The 18,210-nt window shown below is 32.8% G+C and overlaps 1 protein-coding gene across 1 annotated transcript in view; it reads right to left on the bottom strand.

Moving 5' to 3' along the window:
* Positions 1–1,040: 1,040 nt before the first annotated feature.
* Positions 1,041–18,210, bottom strand: part of LOC145678735 (C3 and PZP-like alpha-2-macroglobulin domain-containing protein 8) — a 1,617,316-nt gene continuing 1,600,146 nt past the window's right edge. The window contains exons 26-27 of the mRNA XM_081749186.1: positions 15,577–15,784; positions 1,041–10,562 (exon numbers count right to left, since the gene is read on the bottom strand). Coding sequence (XP_081605312.1) covers positions 9,619–10,562; positions 15,577–15,784 — 1,152 coding nt within the window. The 3' untranslated portion in view covers positions 1,041–9,618. The remainder of the gene's footprint in view (positions 10,563–15,576; positions 15,785–18,210) is intronic.

Here is an 18,210-nt window from a genome sequence, read left to right as displayed (position 1 = left end):
TTGTACGTAATTCTATTATAGAACTTGTTAAGGAATATTTATTCAATTATGCGTATCAAAATTGCGTATATATTAACCCCTTGAATCCTAGCCCTGTAGATAATGCAGAACCTCACAATCCTACTAAGAGGATAGCATTAGGCAACAAATAGTGCAAACAAATAATCAAACACATTAGTTGCTAATACCATAATTGTTTTAAAATTATTGCCATTAACATTTGAGACTGTTGTAGAATAGTGGTTAGAGCATTGGATTCATTGCAACATAATCTGACGAATATAACCCTCTCTTCCTCCATGTTCTAGAACAAGACACACGTCTCATAAATACCATTAAATAGAAGGGGTTTGTAATCTTAACAAGAGATGGCATAATGATCGTGCTTACTTATTGCTTGCAAAGGTCACGTGCTCTAATGATGTCATAGCAACACGTAGACTTCGGTCTTCCTCGACTAGTATCATTCGTACGTTTTCGTGGCCATTTCCATGCAAGAAAATTTCCTCTTCAGATGTTGGAACCAGCTACGTTTGGGCCGTACGTACTATCGAGTTACTAAAAGGTGGCCTCTGACAGATAGCTGCACATGTTGTAAGCGACAAGGAGGATTGTTCGCCAATCACAGCAGTATGCTTTCACGCTATTGCTAGGCAACGAAGGTCATTGACCGCGCTGTTGCCAGTAGTTGAGACGACTTGTTAAGCGTCTTAAGATTGTCGCCAGAGCTGCTTTCTCTGTTGCGGAGACTCTGACAACAGCGCCTCCAATACTCCATGTGCTCTACGCAACTGTCAGAAGCCACCTTTCCTTGCGCACACAGTAGTGGTAGGGAAGAATGTATTCTCGACTACGTACGGGGCGTACGTAGTGGTAGTCAAGCGGTTAGTAACATAGAAAGACACACAACTGTATATCTGCACTAAGACGAACAACTGTATATCTAATAATTTAAGAAAAGAGCTTTTAAACTTGGAAATTTTATGAAAAAGTGGTACGGGTAATAGTGTCGGAAATAGAGAAAAATAACACCAATAAATGTATAAAAAAATTTATTCGTGTGATTTTTTTTCCTGCCACACAGATATAACTCATTTGCTTTACTAGTGTTGCGAAAAGAACAATCTTTCTTTATTAATTTATTTATATGTATATAATACACTGATATGATACAAAGGTATTCATATATATTTATATATTTTCCTTACATATCAAGATAGTAACAAGTAAATTACATTAACACTTGGGCTATTTTATTAATCTTTTTATCTACAATCACCTTTCTTTCTCTCTGTCTTTCTACTGTTAAATCTAAAATTGAGAAACAATATTGGAAGTACATCTTTTTTTGGTATATTTCTGTATTATTTTTTTATTTATTTATTTAAACTTTAAAATGTGGTGTTAAGCTTCCAACATGACACTTTTTTTCATCTTAATATATTTATAATCTTCTATACTATTCACTACATAACATACACAAAAATGCAATAGTTCTTTTTTTTCAATGTGTTAGAAGTTGGCAAACGGTAATTATTATTATTTGTTATAAAAATAAATTATCTCATGGCAGGCGATATCTTAGTGTTATGTATATATATATTTTTTTCATCTTTTCTTTACTTATTATTAAAAACACACACATAGATATTACAATAAAAACTTTGGAAGTCTATGATTATTCTTTTAAAGAAAAGAAAGTGTTTATTCCTTTTTTTAAAAAAAAAAAAACTTCACAATAGTGAGCTTGTTTTTATAACATAAATGCTATTTACATTAGTATTCAAACTTATATGTTTGTTCATTGGTAGTTACTTATTTGTGAATGAAAATATGAGTTGCAATGTGTTCTCGTATGTCATAATATTTTTATCTTCGATAACTTTGTCGTCTTTTTGTTTCGAAGATCATACACAGAATTGCTTTGTGAGACAGACAATTTGCCATTTTTTTTAAGTATACAGCGTATTGCAAAAATGTATCACTATAATTTGCGAACAGATTCCTCACAGCAAAATATTTTTTAAAAAAAGTGCTTTAAAGTTCATAGTTGCGAAGTTATATGGTGCCGAAAACGTGAAATAGGTGAACTTTTAAAAGTTCATTGCTCCGTTACTCTGGGTCCTATTGCAGTCGGGTCAATACATCACTGGGGAGCTGCTACGTGAACTATCCAAAAATCCATGTTTAAGAATGCTCTTATCCTTGCATACCAAATTTTAGAGAGGTAGGTGGAAAGTGATCAAATACTCCCAACCAGCCTCTCTAAAAATGATTGTGCAAGTAACCAGAGGTTCTGGAAGATGAATATTTGGATAATTCACATACTAATTCCTCAGTGATATTTTGAGCCGACTACGATCGCTCCTATAGTAGCGGAACTATGGATCTTTAAAGTTCATTTTCTGACGTTTTCGGCCCCTTATAACTATGAAACTATACATTTTTGACCACAGGTCCATATGAATGTGTTTTATCTTATTTTGACGTGAGGAGTCTCTTTCCAAAATATAGTGACAAATTCTTGAGATACCTCGTATAATATAATTAATTAGTGATTCAAATAGTCGAATCCGTGTTTTGCAGCTCTAAGAAAAAAAAATTGTTTGATTTGACAGTTTGGACAATGAAATTCCGATTCATTACAAAATATTCAAACTTTTTAACTAAAATATGAACATGAATATTTGAATATAAGTATAAAATATAAACATAAACATTTGAATATAAGTATAAAATATAAGAATGGAAATGAATTCATAATCAGTGTTCTTTCGGGAAGCATAACTTCATAATTACGGATAATGATAATAAAATGGTCACTTGATAATAAAATGATCACCTTATAAAACGATAATTAGATAACTGACTTTCGCATTTGTAATTACCTTACAAAATATCAGTATAAGATACAATACCATATCTGAATTTGTTCGTTATACCTGCATTTCTTCGCCTTATAGTAATTGCTCAAATGGTGTTATTTTATACTATTAAAAGTAACTCGCATTTTTTATTGTGAAAGTAGGTTACACATAATAAAATTGTTTTTCGTTTAAAATATACTCAAAATTTTACTCATACTTGAGGGAAAGAAAATACTATTACTTAAGTATCTACGTCCTAAAACAATGAATTGTAGTAGAAAACATAAACTGTTTTGTGTTCCAGAATGAAAATAATTATTATGATAAACTTGAATTTCAGATGATATTAATTCCAAATTAATCAACAATAACAAAATAGCTATAGATTGATATATTCCTTTGAGAACATCTTTTATAAATTTTCTTTGAAATCAGAAAACAATCACTTTTACCCAGACACGCATTTAGGAGAATCCAAAAAGTGTGTGCTCCGTATCATAATTCATTGCTATATGACACAGAGTTTAAAATTGAGCTTTTTCTTCTCCTGACTAACTGCTAATTTCTTTTTTAAAGTAGATAACAACTTTTACGAAATTTATACTGCACATTCTTTGATAGTGAATGTAGAAATATGTACAGGCTTTCAAAATGTATTTTTCTTATGGTTTTCTGTTGATAATTTCAATGAAGTTACACACAGCAATAGTTGAGTAGTTTTTTTTACAAGACTGACAGGGATAATGAACAAATCCAGTTCTTCTTATAACTCATTGGTAATTTGTGGTGATTTTTCAAATCTATAACACTACTGTCAAACAAGGTATTAATAAATAATAATGTAATATAATTTATTAATTATTCCAGAAATGACACAAGAATATTAAAATAATAGATTTCTTAATATGATTTTTTAAAAATGTTACAACTTCATTTTTCTCCATGTTATGAAATATACGAATACTTGATTTCAAATAAGGTGTGAAAATTGTTAAGAAAAAGGAAAGTAAAACCATATAACTAAACTTTGAGTACTGTTCTCAATTTTATGGTTTAAATAGGGTTATTTAAAGTTATTGTACACTATTAATTGAGCTCTGGTGTAAGCTTACCGACTTCAGATTTATTCTAAAAGTTGAAGGACCTGGTTTGTGTCAAGTTTCTATGGTACATCTAGAAATAATTTGACGATGTCACTTGAATACCTATAAGGGAAGTTCGGGAGAAATCATCTCCTGCAGAGAAACTAAGCATGCCATTTGAAATACTAATTCATGCTGATTACAACAAGCTAAGACAATTTCTGTACGGTTGAGAACTTTTCGAGAGATTCAACGTTAAATGCACGATTGCACCTCCTAGCAACCTACCGTTATTATGCAGTTTTGATGGTTTGAACTTGCTACTACTCCTTAACTGGGATCCATTCACAGACAAATTGTCCATTGCAAGTTGGGTGACGGATGGCAAAGTCGTAATGGTTGAGAACATGCCAAAGAGCTGCACACGATTTGTACAACCATTTGAAGTGTTTAATTTCTAACCAATTAAAGATTATGGTCGGCGATTTGTACATCGTATGAAACTTCTTTATTCGGACATTATGATGTACCAACGAAACAATCTAATACAGTTCGTGTCCATGCTAATGAATCAGTTCTGATCACAGCGATACATCGATTGTTTCAGTTTGCGTTTCACATGGCAGGTTACCGAACAAATTATATACATTTGAATCACTTGTCGAATTTGCTTTTCGCTTTGGTAATGCGAATTGTTCCCTTGACGGGTGCAACGTAATTGCACATATAAAATATTCATGGTGCAAGGAAGTCTTTTGCCTGTGTCATTTCTTCATACAACAGAAGAATAACAGTGATCAATTTTCATCTCTAACATATCATTATTGTGAACAGTATAGTGCTTAATTTTAACTAACAAACCAGTTAATTATTGCAAAACAGTTTTTTTTCTGTTACCTCCGATAGACTTCAATTCGTATGTCAATATTCGTTACTAATCATGTTGTACTTAACGCGTTTAAACTCATTTTTTATATAAACTTCCAAGTTGAATCCCTAGAACAGTTCTCAACCGTACAGGAATTTTATTAGCTTGTTGTAATCTGCATAAATTGGTCCTTCAAATGCCATGCTTAGTTTATCTGCAGATGAGTGCTTTTCTCCCGAACTTCCCTTGTTGGTTGTATGAGCGATGAAAATAATTTGACATGGTTACACCAGAAATGAATGTTCAACAGAAGTAAAATGGAGTTAGCTTTGAAGAGCTGCAAGTATATAGTAAAAATAGAACAATGTTTTCTGAAATAAAAATCTACAATGTATTATGAGTAGGGGTTTCCTGATACAATTATGAAAAGCAAAATTGAAGATGAACAACGTATATTTACTTAGTTCTGTGTACTAATTAAATTATTATAACTGGAATGATTAATTTTCTTTAATGAGAAAAGCAAGAACCTTAACAGCCTTATCGAATTTACACACACTTTCGTCGAAAGGTAAGACCTACACTGACTCTAGATATTTCGATTCTACTAACATGTAATAGCCAATTCCTGTTATTACAAATTTACTCGAAATTTTGCTTACTTACTGGTTAAATTTCGTACTTGATTTTAAAAAAATAGATGAAACAAAAATGTATCTGTCCTGTGATCAAGGTGCTGTAAAATATATTTTAGCTTTCTTCCTTGATAAACGGCTGTCTACATCTGAGTTTTATTTTTATACTAGAATATTTTGCTATTAATATTCGGTAAAATTACAATGATTATCAAGTATAAACACAATTGTTGCTTTACATTATGTTATACAGTTTTTTCTTCTGAGCGATCTACTAACTATTGAGCACAATTGATTGGAAACAACTGCAATTGTAAATAGTCATACCAGACACTTTCAAGATATACAGTTCTCCTGATAATGTCTCTCATGATACCAGTTAAGACTTCTCTAATTGTAGTTTCACTTACATGTCATTTAATTAATGACTAAATACTATCATAGAAGTCTTAAATGTAAACATGATTACATTTTCTTTTTCTGTAAATGAACACCTTCTTTATAATGTTCACATATTTACTTAGTACGTGTAATAGTTGGGTTGCGTTCGGTAGCATCAATTGAAACTCATACCTAAATTGATCATTCATCGTGCGATGTCAGTTACGTTGGCACATTTTTAACAACAGTTTTACTAAATACAAATATATTCTTCACGAAAAATCTGCAAACGTCATGATCAATATTTCATACGTAAATGCATCATAATACAACGTTATGTACACGTTTATTTCACTAGATTCTATTATAGATATTTCCAAACGTATCTTTGCGTTTTATATCACACATACTTTCTACTAATAATTTTAGTTTCTATTTGGTAACAATCTAGTATAAATAATATATAAATAATCTAGTATAAATTACCACTATGAACAATTATTATTAGTAGTAGTAGAACACACCAAAATTAAGTATGTCACCAAAATTAAAAATACATGCCATACTAATAAATGATATCTTAAAACAAATATAACTTAAGTTATGACTAGCATTAAGTTACGATGATTTGGTAAACATCTTTGGCAAGTTATGCTTATTAGACTAGCGTTTCTGTTATCAAAGTTGAAAGAAAACTGAGTTAAATCAGTCCTAAATTGAATGGACATTAACAACTTTTCTTTTTCAGTAACTAAGCGTTACAGGGATCTAAAGCACACGTAAGGCGCTGAAGGTCGCCAGAAGATTCGGAAATTATTCAAGGTTAAGATTCAATAATATATCCCGGGACAGTTGCATTATCAGATAATGTTAATTCTCAATATAAATATTAATGGCGGCGAAATTCAAAACAATTTCAACAAGGTAACACAAAAGAGATTACATATTCCATGCATATCTTGATTGAAACTGTCAATTATTAATGAACTCTATTAGCTATTAGCTATCTCATCTGAGAAATATACTTTATAGTAGGTGTCGGTTAGTTTGAAGTTTAACTTACTTTTCCGGGCCATATGAGAGATGGATCAAAAACTTAACGTAAGACCCAAACTACATAAGCTCCCTTCGAGAATGGAATCTGGGTCTCTCACCGAGGACTTGTACGATAATTGTACAGCGACAAGGAAGCTTTAGTGTAATTTTGTTTTACTACCAGGGATATTTTTAATTACATTTTTAAAACAAGTTAAAGTCATTTTTGTAACTATCATTGATATAGATGGTCCTTCCACATCCTTATTTACTAACTCAGACTTATTAATGCTAATCATACTATATTTTGTATGTTAACATTAATGCTAGAGACCCAAACATTCCATACACTGTTATTTGTTACTGTACGAGTCGTTTATAAAATGTTTAAAACAAATTCAATAGTGTCGAACTGTCAATATATATATATATATATATATATATATATATATATATATATATATATATATTAGAGCTGTAAATTAATGCGTTCATTTAGACAAAGAAAACAAATATTGCTTTGATGGCACTTATAGTGCTTCCAAGACAATAGGTTTCTCCTGATGTACAAAGTTTGTAGTTGTTTTACTATTATTACATTGCCAAAGTATAGTTTTTTTTGAATCGATTGATAACGTCAAACCTATATGATAATAAATGCAATCAATTCACTTATTCTATTTATAATAGTTTATATGTAAGATTAATAACTTGATTATATAGATCTTCAAGAGGTATCTATAAATCAGATTAATTAGAAATCTATACAACTGAACACAAAAATTAAGGTAAGTTAAGAACATAAATTAAAATATAAGAAAATAAAAATTATTTACCCTTCCAAATTAATGTTTTATAGTACAATAGTAATAGTAGAAATTATATATGTGCAATCATACAGTTAAACCTTTTTAGTTATTAATCATTACAATAGCAACTTATTACCATAACTAATAACTTAAATTAGTAACACAAGTTTTGTAATTATCAATTAAATTTAGACATAGTCAGTTCGATATGTATATACAATAATATTACATGTATATATCTTGCTTGCACAGGAAGAAAGAACATCCTTTATAAATTAAATAATTCAAAACTACATGAAGTAGTAAACGAACATAATCTTCATGGAATTATATCCCATGTTCAACAAAATTATGTATATTTCCTTTGTTTTAGAATTTTCTTATGTAAGCAACATAGGTTGCAACTATTCGTAAGCTAATAATTTACTCACGTAAACTACAGTAGAATCCTTATATAACGTTTTCCCGAGGACAATTAAATTTGAGTCTTTAATTGATGCAAACTTAGAATACGATTACTTATTAAATATTAGCATAATATCATCAAGATACTATGAAGCATTAGCAACAGTGGGTAATATGTAAACGCCACTGAAAATGAATATGCCCGTGGCCTATAGAGTTGACTCTGGTACGCGCTAGCTTGAAATTTTCCTCCCATAAAATATTTTTTCATTACATGATTTTAAAATTAAGCTTCAGAGCCAAGTACCGATATCATTTGGCTTGTTCCTTTTACATGCATCATATAACACGCTTAGTCTATACTTATGATCAATGCCTGAATATGACATTGATTACAACATGCTGTTCTTGCATAAATTAGATTTTTTACGTAACTTTTTAGTTTCTAACTAGTTTCAACTATCGTTTTGGGTCTCCTTAAAATTCCAATGACTCATTTTATGTCGTGATTCCTGTTGAGGGTACTCCTGCTAATTTAGACACAATAGTTTAATATAAATATCCTCATTCATATTCAAACCTTATTTTTGTAGATTCTGTAGCATAGCTAAAATGGAAGATCATTCTAGAATATGTAGCTAATTCGCTTCTCTAAAATTTTAATTGAAGGAAATATTTTCGCTAGTTAGAAGCATGTTAAATTAAGGTACGTTTCTTAAGTAGACTCCAATAAATACATACAAAAGTCTAATTTAAAAAAATAAATTTTGAAGATTAAGGTACTTTACCTTAGCGGAACAAAATTACGAAATCATTAATACTGAATGTAAAAATCGGACGAACGTGAAACTTGGAAACTCTAAATCTGAATTCCACTGTAATTACGTGTTTAAAATAATTTAGTGGATTTTAACATATGTCAATTTTATTAAAAAGCTACGAATTGCAATGAAATAATTTGATGTTTAACAAGAAATAAGAAGAGCCTAAAAATTGTGTGAAGAGAAAATAATGAGAAATAGTGTATTGTGTGAAAGGGAAAACAAAAACTCAAATTTTGTTTACTTTTTTCATAATTATCAATGTCACAAGTGTATTTATATTGCACTGTCTTTATCTATAGTTGCACATAACGGTATATAGTCAAACGTTTGATAACCGAAAATGATCCTTCGCAAAAATGATTGTTTTTGTTAACTTGCACTTTTGCATCTTGGTGATGTTTGTTATTTTCTCCTCATTGTTTTTGTTTACTTGCACTTTTGCATCTTGATAATGTTTGTTATTTTCTCCTTGTGGCTCGGAGTATTTTCTTAAAATTTATTTTTTTGACATATGTAGTATTTTTGAGACATGCGTATCAGTTTTGGTATTCAACCATTATTAAATGTTCATTTGTTAGACAAATAATTGTGTTCAACTACACTCACAGATTGTCTTAGTTTGATGAAAGATGATTCAAGTGTTTAATCTTTTTGGGTATTTCGTGTACCTTTGTTCTTTATATCTAGAATTTTGGATGTACATAATAATTGTTTAATCATATTTGATTTTGTTTTTATCTAATTCCTGTTCTTTGAGCTCTACATGCACTACTTCGCGCAAGAGTCCCCAGAGGGTGTTACGATCGAGCACATAAAAGTTAGTTTCCTCTGAATTGAGCACAGAATTCTCACTGTTTGATTTGTCGTTTGGATGGTGAATGGTGAATTGCATTTGCCCAATGGCTTTCTTCTCTGTGTTAAGTCTCAGGTGCTTTTCTTTTTTACCTTCTGTCTGAGCTGCAAATGGGTGCTGGACGGTACTTGAGTCTTCACTCTTTTTATCAATTGTTGTATTAACTGTTGTTGATTTCATTGTGGTTGGTTGTATTGTTGACGTTTGAATGTTGTTGTCATATGAGACTTTTGATTTGCTTGTCGCAAAGCTTTGAACTGTTGTTGGGACAGTGCTAGGAGGCGCTGTAACTCTATTCTCTTGTAACGTTACTTCTGTTGCGTTAACAGTTGTCGCGGTGTTTACAACATTCAATACTGTTGTCATACCTTTTGTTGTAGTTGCTTCTGTTGAAAAACTCGATATTGTACCAACAGCAGGCGTAGACTCCGTTGTTGCTTCTAACCGTGTATAATTCATGCTATCAACAACGGAAACATTATCAGATGTAGTGTCATGAGTTGTCGGTAACAATGTGTTAACTTCAGTGCTGGTATTGTTATCGCTTTGCGATACATTGGACACTACTGGAGTGTTGACGAGTGTAAATGACGATGTTTCAGGTGGATCTGGCCAGCTGCTGGGAATCTCTTGCGTAGGAATTTGTTCAAACTCGCCGCTGGACGGAAAGGCCTCTTGTATGTCCGTATTAAAAGTCTTTCCAGAGTCATTGTGTAATTCCTCAACGTCATCGGTAGCTTCTGTAGGGCAGAGTTCACCACACTCGCAAATTTCGGAAAAGTTTGAGCTCAGTGGAATATCTCCTGGAAAGAAGAAAGAAAAATTACATTGTATACTTTTATTAACATTAACACATGTAAATATATCAGCAAGGTAAAAACAAAACTAAATACATCTCTTTGTATCTGCTTATTCAAAGAATCCACTATCCCTAGCAACACAGATAGTAGACCGAACATGGGAAATAGTAGTTTAACTAATTGCCAACATCAGCTTTGTTAAGCATTTGCCAACTACTGTCTGGCTCAAATCTCTTGACTTTCAAGGTATGTCCTCCTTTTTACAATATCCAATGAAAGTTAGTGAGGTTGTCTAATATTCCATGCTTCGGAGAATTTAGTTTAATATTTCAATGATTCGTTTTTGTTTGTAATTCTATTCCCATTCTAAGACGGGCGGCGTCTATTTTGGAACCATTCGCTTTGGAGAAATATTATTTGCACTCAAAAATATCTTTGTTAATAGAATATTCGTGTACGTTTAGAAAAAAATAAAAAGAAAATTGTTTCTAAATAAGTAGTGGAGAAAAGCATGATTCTACGTACAGCGGTTCATTATTTTAAGGTTGCTCCTTTAAATACAAGTCAATCTAAATGAGTGTTTATTATTTCACCTTCTCGCTTTGAAACATTTACTTGGTTCCCCCATCCGTGTTTCACGAAAGAAACGTTTCACGTTATACTTGTACACGAAAGGAAATGAAATTCGACAATATCGCTCTTTTGTGTCATTGGCTTTCGCTAAACGTCAAGAGGTTTAAGCCGGACAGTAGTTGAATTGCCAACTTAGTCATTACGAAAATAAATAAATAAATAAATAAATAAATTTCCGATTAGAAGTGTGAGATGAAAGTTGTTGTATAAATGATGGCGAAGTGTTAGTTAGCCAAGAGATACATTATACTTCAACATTATTTTTGCCATTACCATCCATAAAGACTCTTAGCATATATAGCGCCCACCAAGTGTGTTTCTAATATTTCGTTTAGGATGTTGGTGGATCCACGGGAAGGTTGATGGTGACGACCGCACACCTCAAAGGCTACCCGTTTTCTTCTAAGCTTTTTGGTTTCGTGATACAGAGGGTCTTATGTCTCCCTCTCAAATAACACTAGTTTAACAGAAGTTCCTAGCAAAGTTACACAAACGCTCATGTCATTGTAAGATTGTAAATGGACAAATATTGCAATATTTTATGCCGTTTTGATGTGAAATTCCGTACTTTGAGCTTACATTCATCTTCCAGAAGGTGAACTGCCCCATTCAAACCACTCTTCATTCGCTAGCGGTATACGGGCACGCACAATAAGCTCTAATAGCATAAAGAAGGGTAGCCATAGTGGGATAAAATATATTACTATTTATTTATTTATTTTAAATTGTTTAAAGTGATAGAGTTAAGACAGCCTTCCATAAGCACATTCATGGACTTCTATTACGTTTAAACACACAAAAGACACGAGGAACTCAAACGATTTGAATAAACTAGCCTGCATATGTAGGGTTCCCAGATTTTCAGACTAAAACACCAGAACACTTTATGAAAATTTACACTAAAAATCAAGACACTATGAACATTTATTGTATAATCATAATTATACTTTTGCTTTTTGGCTAACATATCAGAATTAGATAAAAGTAAACTGGATACTTACGGTGAGTGACAAAAAGATTATTCCTAGAGTATTAGTTGAGTATCGATGACTAGTAAGAGCAGTTTTTTTTTAAATTAGTACGAATGTTAAGTAGTTTTGATTATGTAAGTCTGGGCTCATCCACTAAACACATACATGCATCTGTAAGCAGGGACGTATGCAGGAATTTATTTCGGGAGGGATCTAAAGCGTTTCGGGGGGTCCAAATACAATTTGAGGCTAAATTATATGAAAATTTCTAAAATTGCTCCTAAAAGTAGATTACATTTACAAAAAAAAGTCCGGATTTCGGCGGGTCCGGACCCCCCAGGACCCACCCCCTGCGTACGCCCCTGTCTGTAGGCCCTATACATATACCGCATTTATAAAATAATATTAATTAGAAAATATAATGGAGTACCAGTTTAAAATAAGATATCAATTGACGATGAGACGGGGGGATTTAATTACTAGACTTTAAGAAACCAGTATAAAATAATGTGTGCAATTGAGTAATATCAGTAGCTAAAAAAAAAAAAAAAAAAAAAATGGGGACCGTTTTTTTTTTTCAAAATTCGATACAGTAAATTTTGAAAAACTGAAGTATGTCTTTTTCTGGTATACTTTTTATGCTATCAATCTAGCTGTGAAATCAGAATTGACAAATATCGAAATGTACCATGTGTATAGAATGCTAAATCATGAACGTTTTGTGAGAACTCGATAGAGGTTATGTACAATAAGAACAAAATTGCAATTGTTCTAAGAAAGATATTTTGTGCTCTATCGAGTTTTGAAAAAAAACGCTCCTCAAATATTTATGAAATGTAAAGCAAGCAGTAGGAACAATAAAGAAAGGGTACGTTATATCAGTGGTGCCCCCCCTTATGTCCATGACGCACCCCCCCAATTGTCTATCCATAGGTGTTCTTCCATGAAAAAAAAAACTTTTCGATTAATTTTTACACCCCCTCAAACATGTTTATATAGATTTTTAACCCTCCCAAATAATTCAATGATGCAGTTTGCGTCATAGCTCCCCCCTTGTGGGCACCCCTGGTTATATTAAGGTATCTCTGAATATTCGTCAACATTTAATATGCTCGTGAGTTAAGGGTTTCTTTTTATAATGTACCATATGCCACTTTAGTTTTACTTTTATTTGAACTAAGAGAACTTACAGGTTTTTAAAATTTGATAACTTTTGGCATGATATGTTTTGGCGGAGAAAAACTAGTCCTGAGATGCTTAATATTTACTGTGAACCATTTGAGCAATGAATGAAGTTCTGGACGAGTAGGAATGGAGTGCTCACCACACTCCTAATAAGTTTCACTACGGAAACACTGTTCCGTTGTGAAGCTCTCTATTTAGGCGCTCCGTGACACTACCCATAACAAACAACAGATGAAAATCGTGTAACGTTCAGTGCTGCCAACTTACTAGAACAGAAATGGCGGGCATTTTAAAAGTTGTGTTCTTTATTGAACACCCTTTGGAACGTTCAATTTTTGAAACACTGGAATAGTGTGATTGTAACTGGTACAATATATAATATGCAGATAGTGACATAACTAACGGGATGTGCCACAGTCCCAAAAATGGGACGGTGGTTTCTAAAGAATCTAAACCGTCAAAAATACTGAAAAATTGTTTCAGTGTAGTATCATCGTACTCATCGTTAATAAGTCAACTAAACTAAAATCTACTCTGAGTAATTTTGACAGGTAATGGGTTAATCCACTGCTCTTCAGCAAAAGATTTTTTTAACTAAAAATTCACAGCTTCGTCTTTCATTTTTGAGTCCTGAGTTTAATCCTCTATATAGGTACGTATCATACAACATACTATGATTGTGACAGCAGGTGAAGGACGTTGTATGTATGCGGCATAAATGATCATGGATAATGTATTTCACAACAATACTGTTTAAAAATGGCTAATCTATAGGGTCTATACATAAAAATGAAAGTGACTATGCTTGTGACTTCATACCTTTTGAACCACCTGCCTACCTCGATCAAATTGTCAACATCAATGGCGTATTTCGGGGGGGGGGATTCCGGGCTTAAGGCCCCCCCAAATCTTACTTACTATAGTAAAGTATATGAAATATTTTGCAGAATTTTCACATTTTCAGGCAAAGCTCGTCCCCCCAAAAGTTAGCAAAGCCCCCTCCGAAACAAAATCGTAAATACGCCACTGATCAACATAGATGAAGTTTGGGCCTGGAATGATTTTTATGATTTCACTGTGACGGTAAAAGTAGAGGAGGGGTAAAGAGAGAGAGAGAGAGATAAAAATTAATAGAACCATCTCTCTCTCTCTCTCTCTCTCTCTCGCTTCAAAAATAAATAACTTGAACCACGCGGCCAATCTCGATCAAATTTGCCACATAGATGAGGTTCGAACTTGAGACGGTTTTTATCATTTCAACTTGACGGTACAAATTAGGGTCGGGGGAGGAGGAGATGTTTCTTATAATTTCACTTTGACGGTGCAACTTAGGAGAGGGGAAGAGGAGGAGATATTTAGAAATGATCGAAAAATTACCGATATTAGTGTCGAATCCATAGTTTTCGGTGTCACTGAGATTAACAGTGACATTTCCGATGCCGTTCAAATCCAAATTCAGATCGACAACTTGGGAGGGGGAGGGGGAGATATGTAAAAATAATCGAAAATGGCTGTTATTAGAGTCGAATCAATAGTTTTCGGGGTCGCTGAAACGAACAGTAACACTTCCGATGCGGTTAAATCCAAATTCTGCCCTTTCTGTTCAAAATGAAACGTATTCTCCCCGTGCGAAGAACGGGTATTGTGCTAATATTAAAGTATAAGAATAGTTTTCGAACTTTTAATAGTAATTCGTCTTTTATTATCTAGATCTTTTCAAAATCCTAAGTTAGCATGGTCTGCTCTAATATTCTGAAAGCCTTAGTCATACGGTAAAATTTGGAACAACATAATGTAGACGCTGGCAAAATAGCAAAGGGTATGTCTCGTGCAATGTACATAGTTCTCAAACTAACATCTATCTTCAACTTTCTTGAAGCATTTACTTTTTGATAGGCTAATACCATAATGTGAGCGTTTCTTTTTTTCAAAATTATACAACCGGCGACATCTATATGTTGAAAATGTCAGACGCATCAATATAGTCAGTGTAATAAAAATTCTTTAGTATTTCAGTTAATCAAACGTATACCTCTGAAATTGCTAACGTTATATCAAGCATCTTCTGTCAGTGTTAAATGAATAAGAAAAATCAAGAAAGACCTCATAAAAGAGACGAGCAGGAAGAAAGATTGATGAATATGGTGAGTGAAATGGCTATGATTTTTTTTCTTATTAGACTCTATTCTAGTTATAGCTAAGAGAGAAAAGAAAACCGATCACCTTACCTTTATCAGATTTTCCGAACCATGTGATAAGATCATCATCCGTAACGTCATTTAAGAGAGGACTCTTTCGATGAGTGTGGAAAAATCGCTCGGCTGCTAAATCTGCTCTGTCAGCTGGATACACTCGAGCGAAAGCAGGTCGCAAAGATTGAACGATGAAACGACTTCTTATTGTGAATCGAATACACAGCGGGCAGGAGGAAGTTACCTGAGAAGTAACAAAGTACAGTAGATATAACTTAAAATACGACTAATCGTTTTTTGTAAGTATATTGACACACAAATTGCCAGGTACTAGATATTTTCAATAATATTTTGTATTGGAATCAAAACTTTAGTTTTACTGTAGGCTAAATATAAGGGAGAATCTAAAGCAAACCCATGTTGTCTACTATAAATTCATACGGGGCACTCACATCTGGTCCGAAGGGCTCCTGTTTCAATCTCAAATCGTATGTGTTTTTGGTGGACAAAATCGCATCCGTGGGGTTCTCTGGGACTTAACCTACATTCCCATTCCACCAATTATTTCATAATGACCTTCACGGATCATCTGTTTCCTTTAACCTAAAGAGTGTTAAAGATTTCATTTTTTCATGAACTCGCAAGGAATGCTTTCCAACTGTAAGACAGGTTTAGGAAATCTGAAAAATAGGTTTAATAACCCTCTTGAACGTTTACCATGTTCCAAAGGTTTAGCTGTTGATTTCCATAAATAGTGATGTTATGGCGCAATAAAAGTTTGATGAGTGTAAATTTAGGCATTTATAAAATGTTTAAATACATCAAAACATATTGAAATATCGCAAGCAATCAATATATTTTTTATAACATGTCACAAACTATATAGGGCATACAGAAGCGTTATCACCTCGTTGGTATTACTATTTTCCTTGGCGACAGCATTTCTGAATAATCTGCAAAGTATGTGCAGCATTACTAAAATCTTCCATTGAGTACTTGAAAGCTTAAAAAAATTATTTATACATAGATTTTATAGCAGTTTAAATTCAGAATTCTCAAATACTTATTGAAACTTAACTTCGTTATTTATGACCATAATCAGCTACGAATTTGAAATACGTCAAACCTTCAAGGGATCTAATAAATTCCTTCATTAGATCTGTTACACCTGTTTTACAAGTAGGAAGCATTCCTTGTCAGATGATCTGCGATAAAACTAGACCCTTGTTATCAGAGGTGAATAGCATTATGCTCCGCTAATACTGGTAGTATTACAGAAATAAATATTGAGCTACCATGCTCCTTTAATATTAATTCTGCTTTCAAAACTAGTCCGATGACAAGTTTAATTGCTCTTAAGTAATTGACAGAAATGAATGACTTCATACACTGCCTCGTGGCACATTCGGATAAAATGTTTCACAATATATATAAGGCCTGTCTGAAAGGTATCCTACCTTCTTTGTCCTCGATTATCGTGGCATTGTGCATCATAAGCATGTAAAGGAAGAGAGTTCAGATACAAAACAATATTCTTTGAATATTGTCGGTCGTACAAGCGACGCCCTTGTCCAAACTGCCTTGTATAACTCAATAACAGAGCATATGCATCGGAAAAATAACCCAGATCAAACGGCTCGTGTCATTTATAGTACGACATTTAATTTACTAATGTTAAATTTTGGAGGATTGTCTTCTAATTATCAAATAAAAATATTCGAAACCAATTTGGTAGTCATTGTGAGCATAGCTCCCTCCTATGTTTTCGATATTACGTTTTTGCCACAATACTTAGCCCAACAATTTCCTAACAATTTCTTTCATTTGCAAACTGCCTGTTGAAAACATTCTTGATAGACACGGTTAAAGTTCTTCCCAAAGCATTCAACCACCATTTTGAATTTTAAAGAACAATACAATAGACCATTAAATATTTTTGACATCTCGCAATGAAATGATCTAGTATTAAGAAAAAGAAATAACTGATTCTCTGTCTTAGTTGTACACTAGTAATATTTGGGCCTCTTTTATGGTGTTAGATTCGTGAGACTATATTTTTCTGAAAAATGAAACATCTTGAAAAGAAATAATGTTACAAATAATAAAATTTTGTGAACTACGTGCAACTTACATAAGCCTTCGTAGTAATTAGATGCTTTTCAAAATTTACCATCAAGCTTTGATAACTTCCCTAGCAAGCAGTTACAAGAAGACATCAATTGTCTAATAAACATAGAATGTTATTCGCCTTGTGGATGTGGCGAGCTCTCATCTTCTTTTGGAGCTCGTAAAATAGCTCTTGCCTTATAGCGTTGACCTTGAATACGTTTCCTCTGCACATACTCACTATACATTTAAGTGATTCTTCCAATAAGAGTGAGTAGAACGTTTTAGTAACTTGGTATTTTGTAAATAGAAAATATTTTAAAAAAATGTTGGAATGTACGAGCAGGAACAATAATAAAAATTCATAATGCAAGATCTCCATACTGGGAAAAAAATTTTGGAAATTTATCATTTATCGATGTGTAATGTGGACAACAACAATAAAAATCACTACGGAAGGTTTCCATACTGGGAAAGAGTTTTGGAAATTATTATTAATCTATATGGACAACAATAATAAAAAATAAACCATGGAAGGTTTCCATACTCGGAAAGAGTCTTGGA

This window comes from Thermobia domestica, chromosome 2, assembly GCF_964235325.1.
Source record: "Thermobia domestica chromosome 2, izTheDome1.hap1.1, whole genome shotgun sequence".
Lineage (NCBI taxonomy): Eukaryota > Metazoa > Arthropoda > Insecta > Zygentoma > Lepismatidae > Thermobia > Thermobia domestica.
Note: the sequence above shows the minus strand (reverse complement) of the source record. Positions and strands in the feature narration are given on the sequence as shown.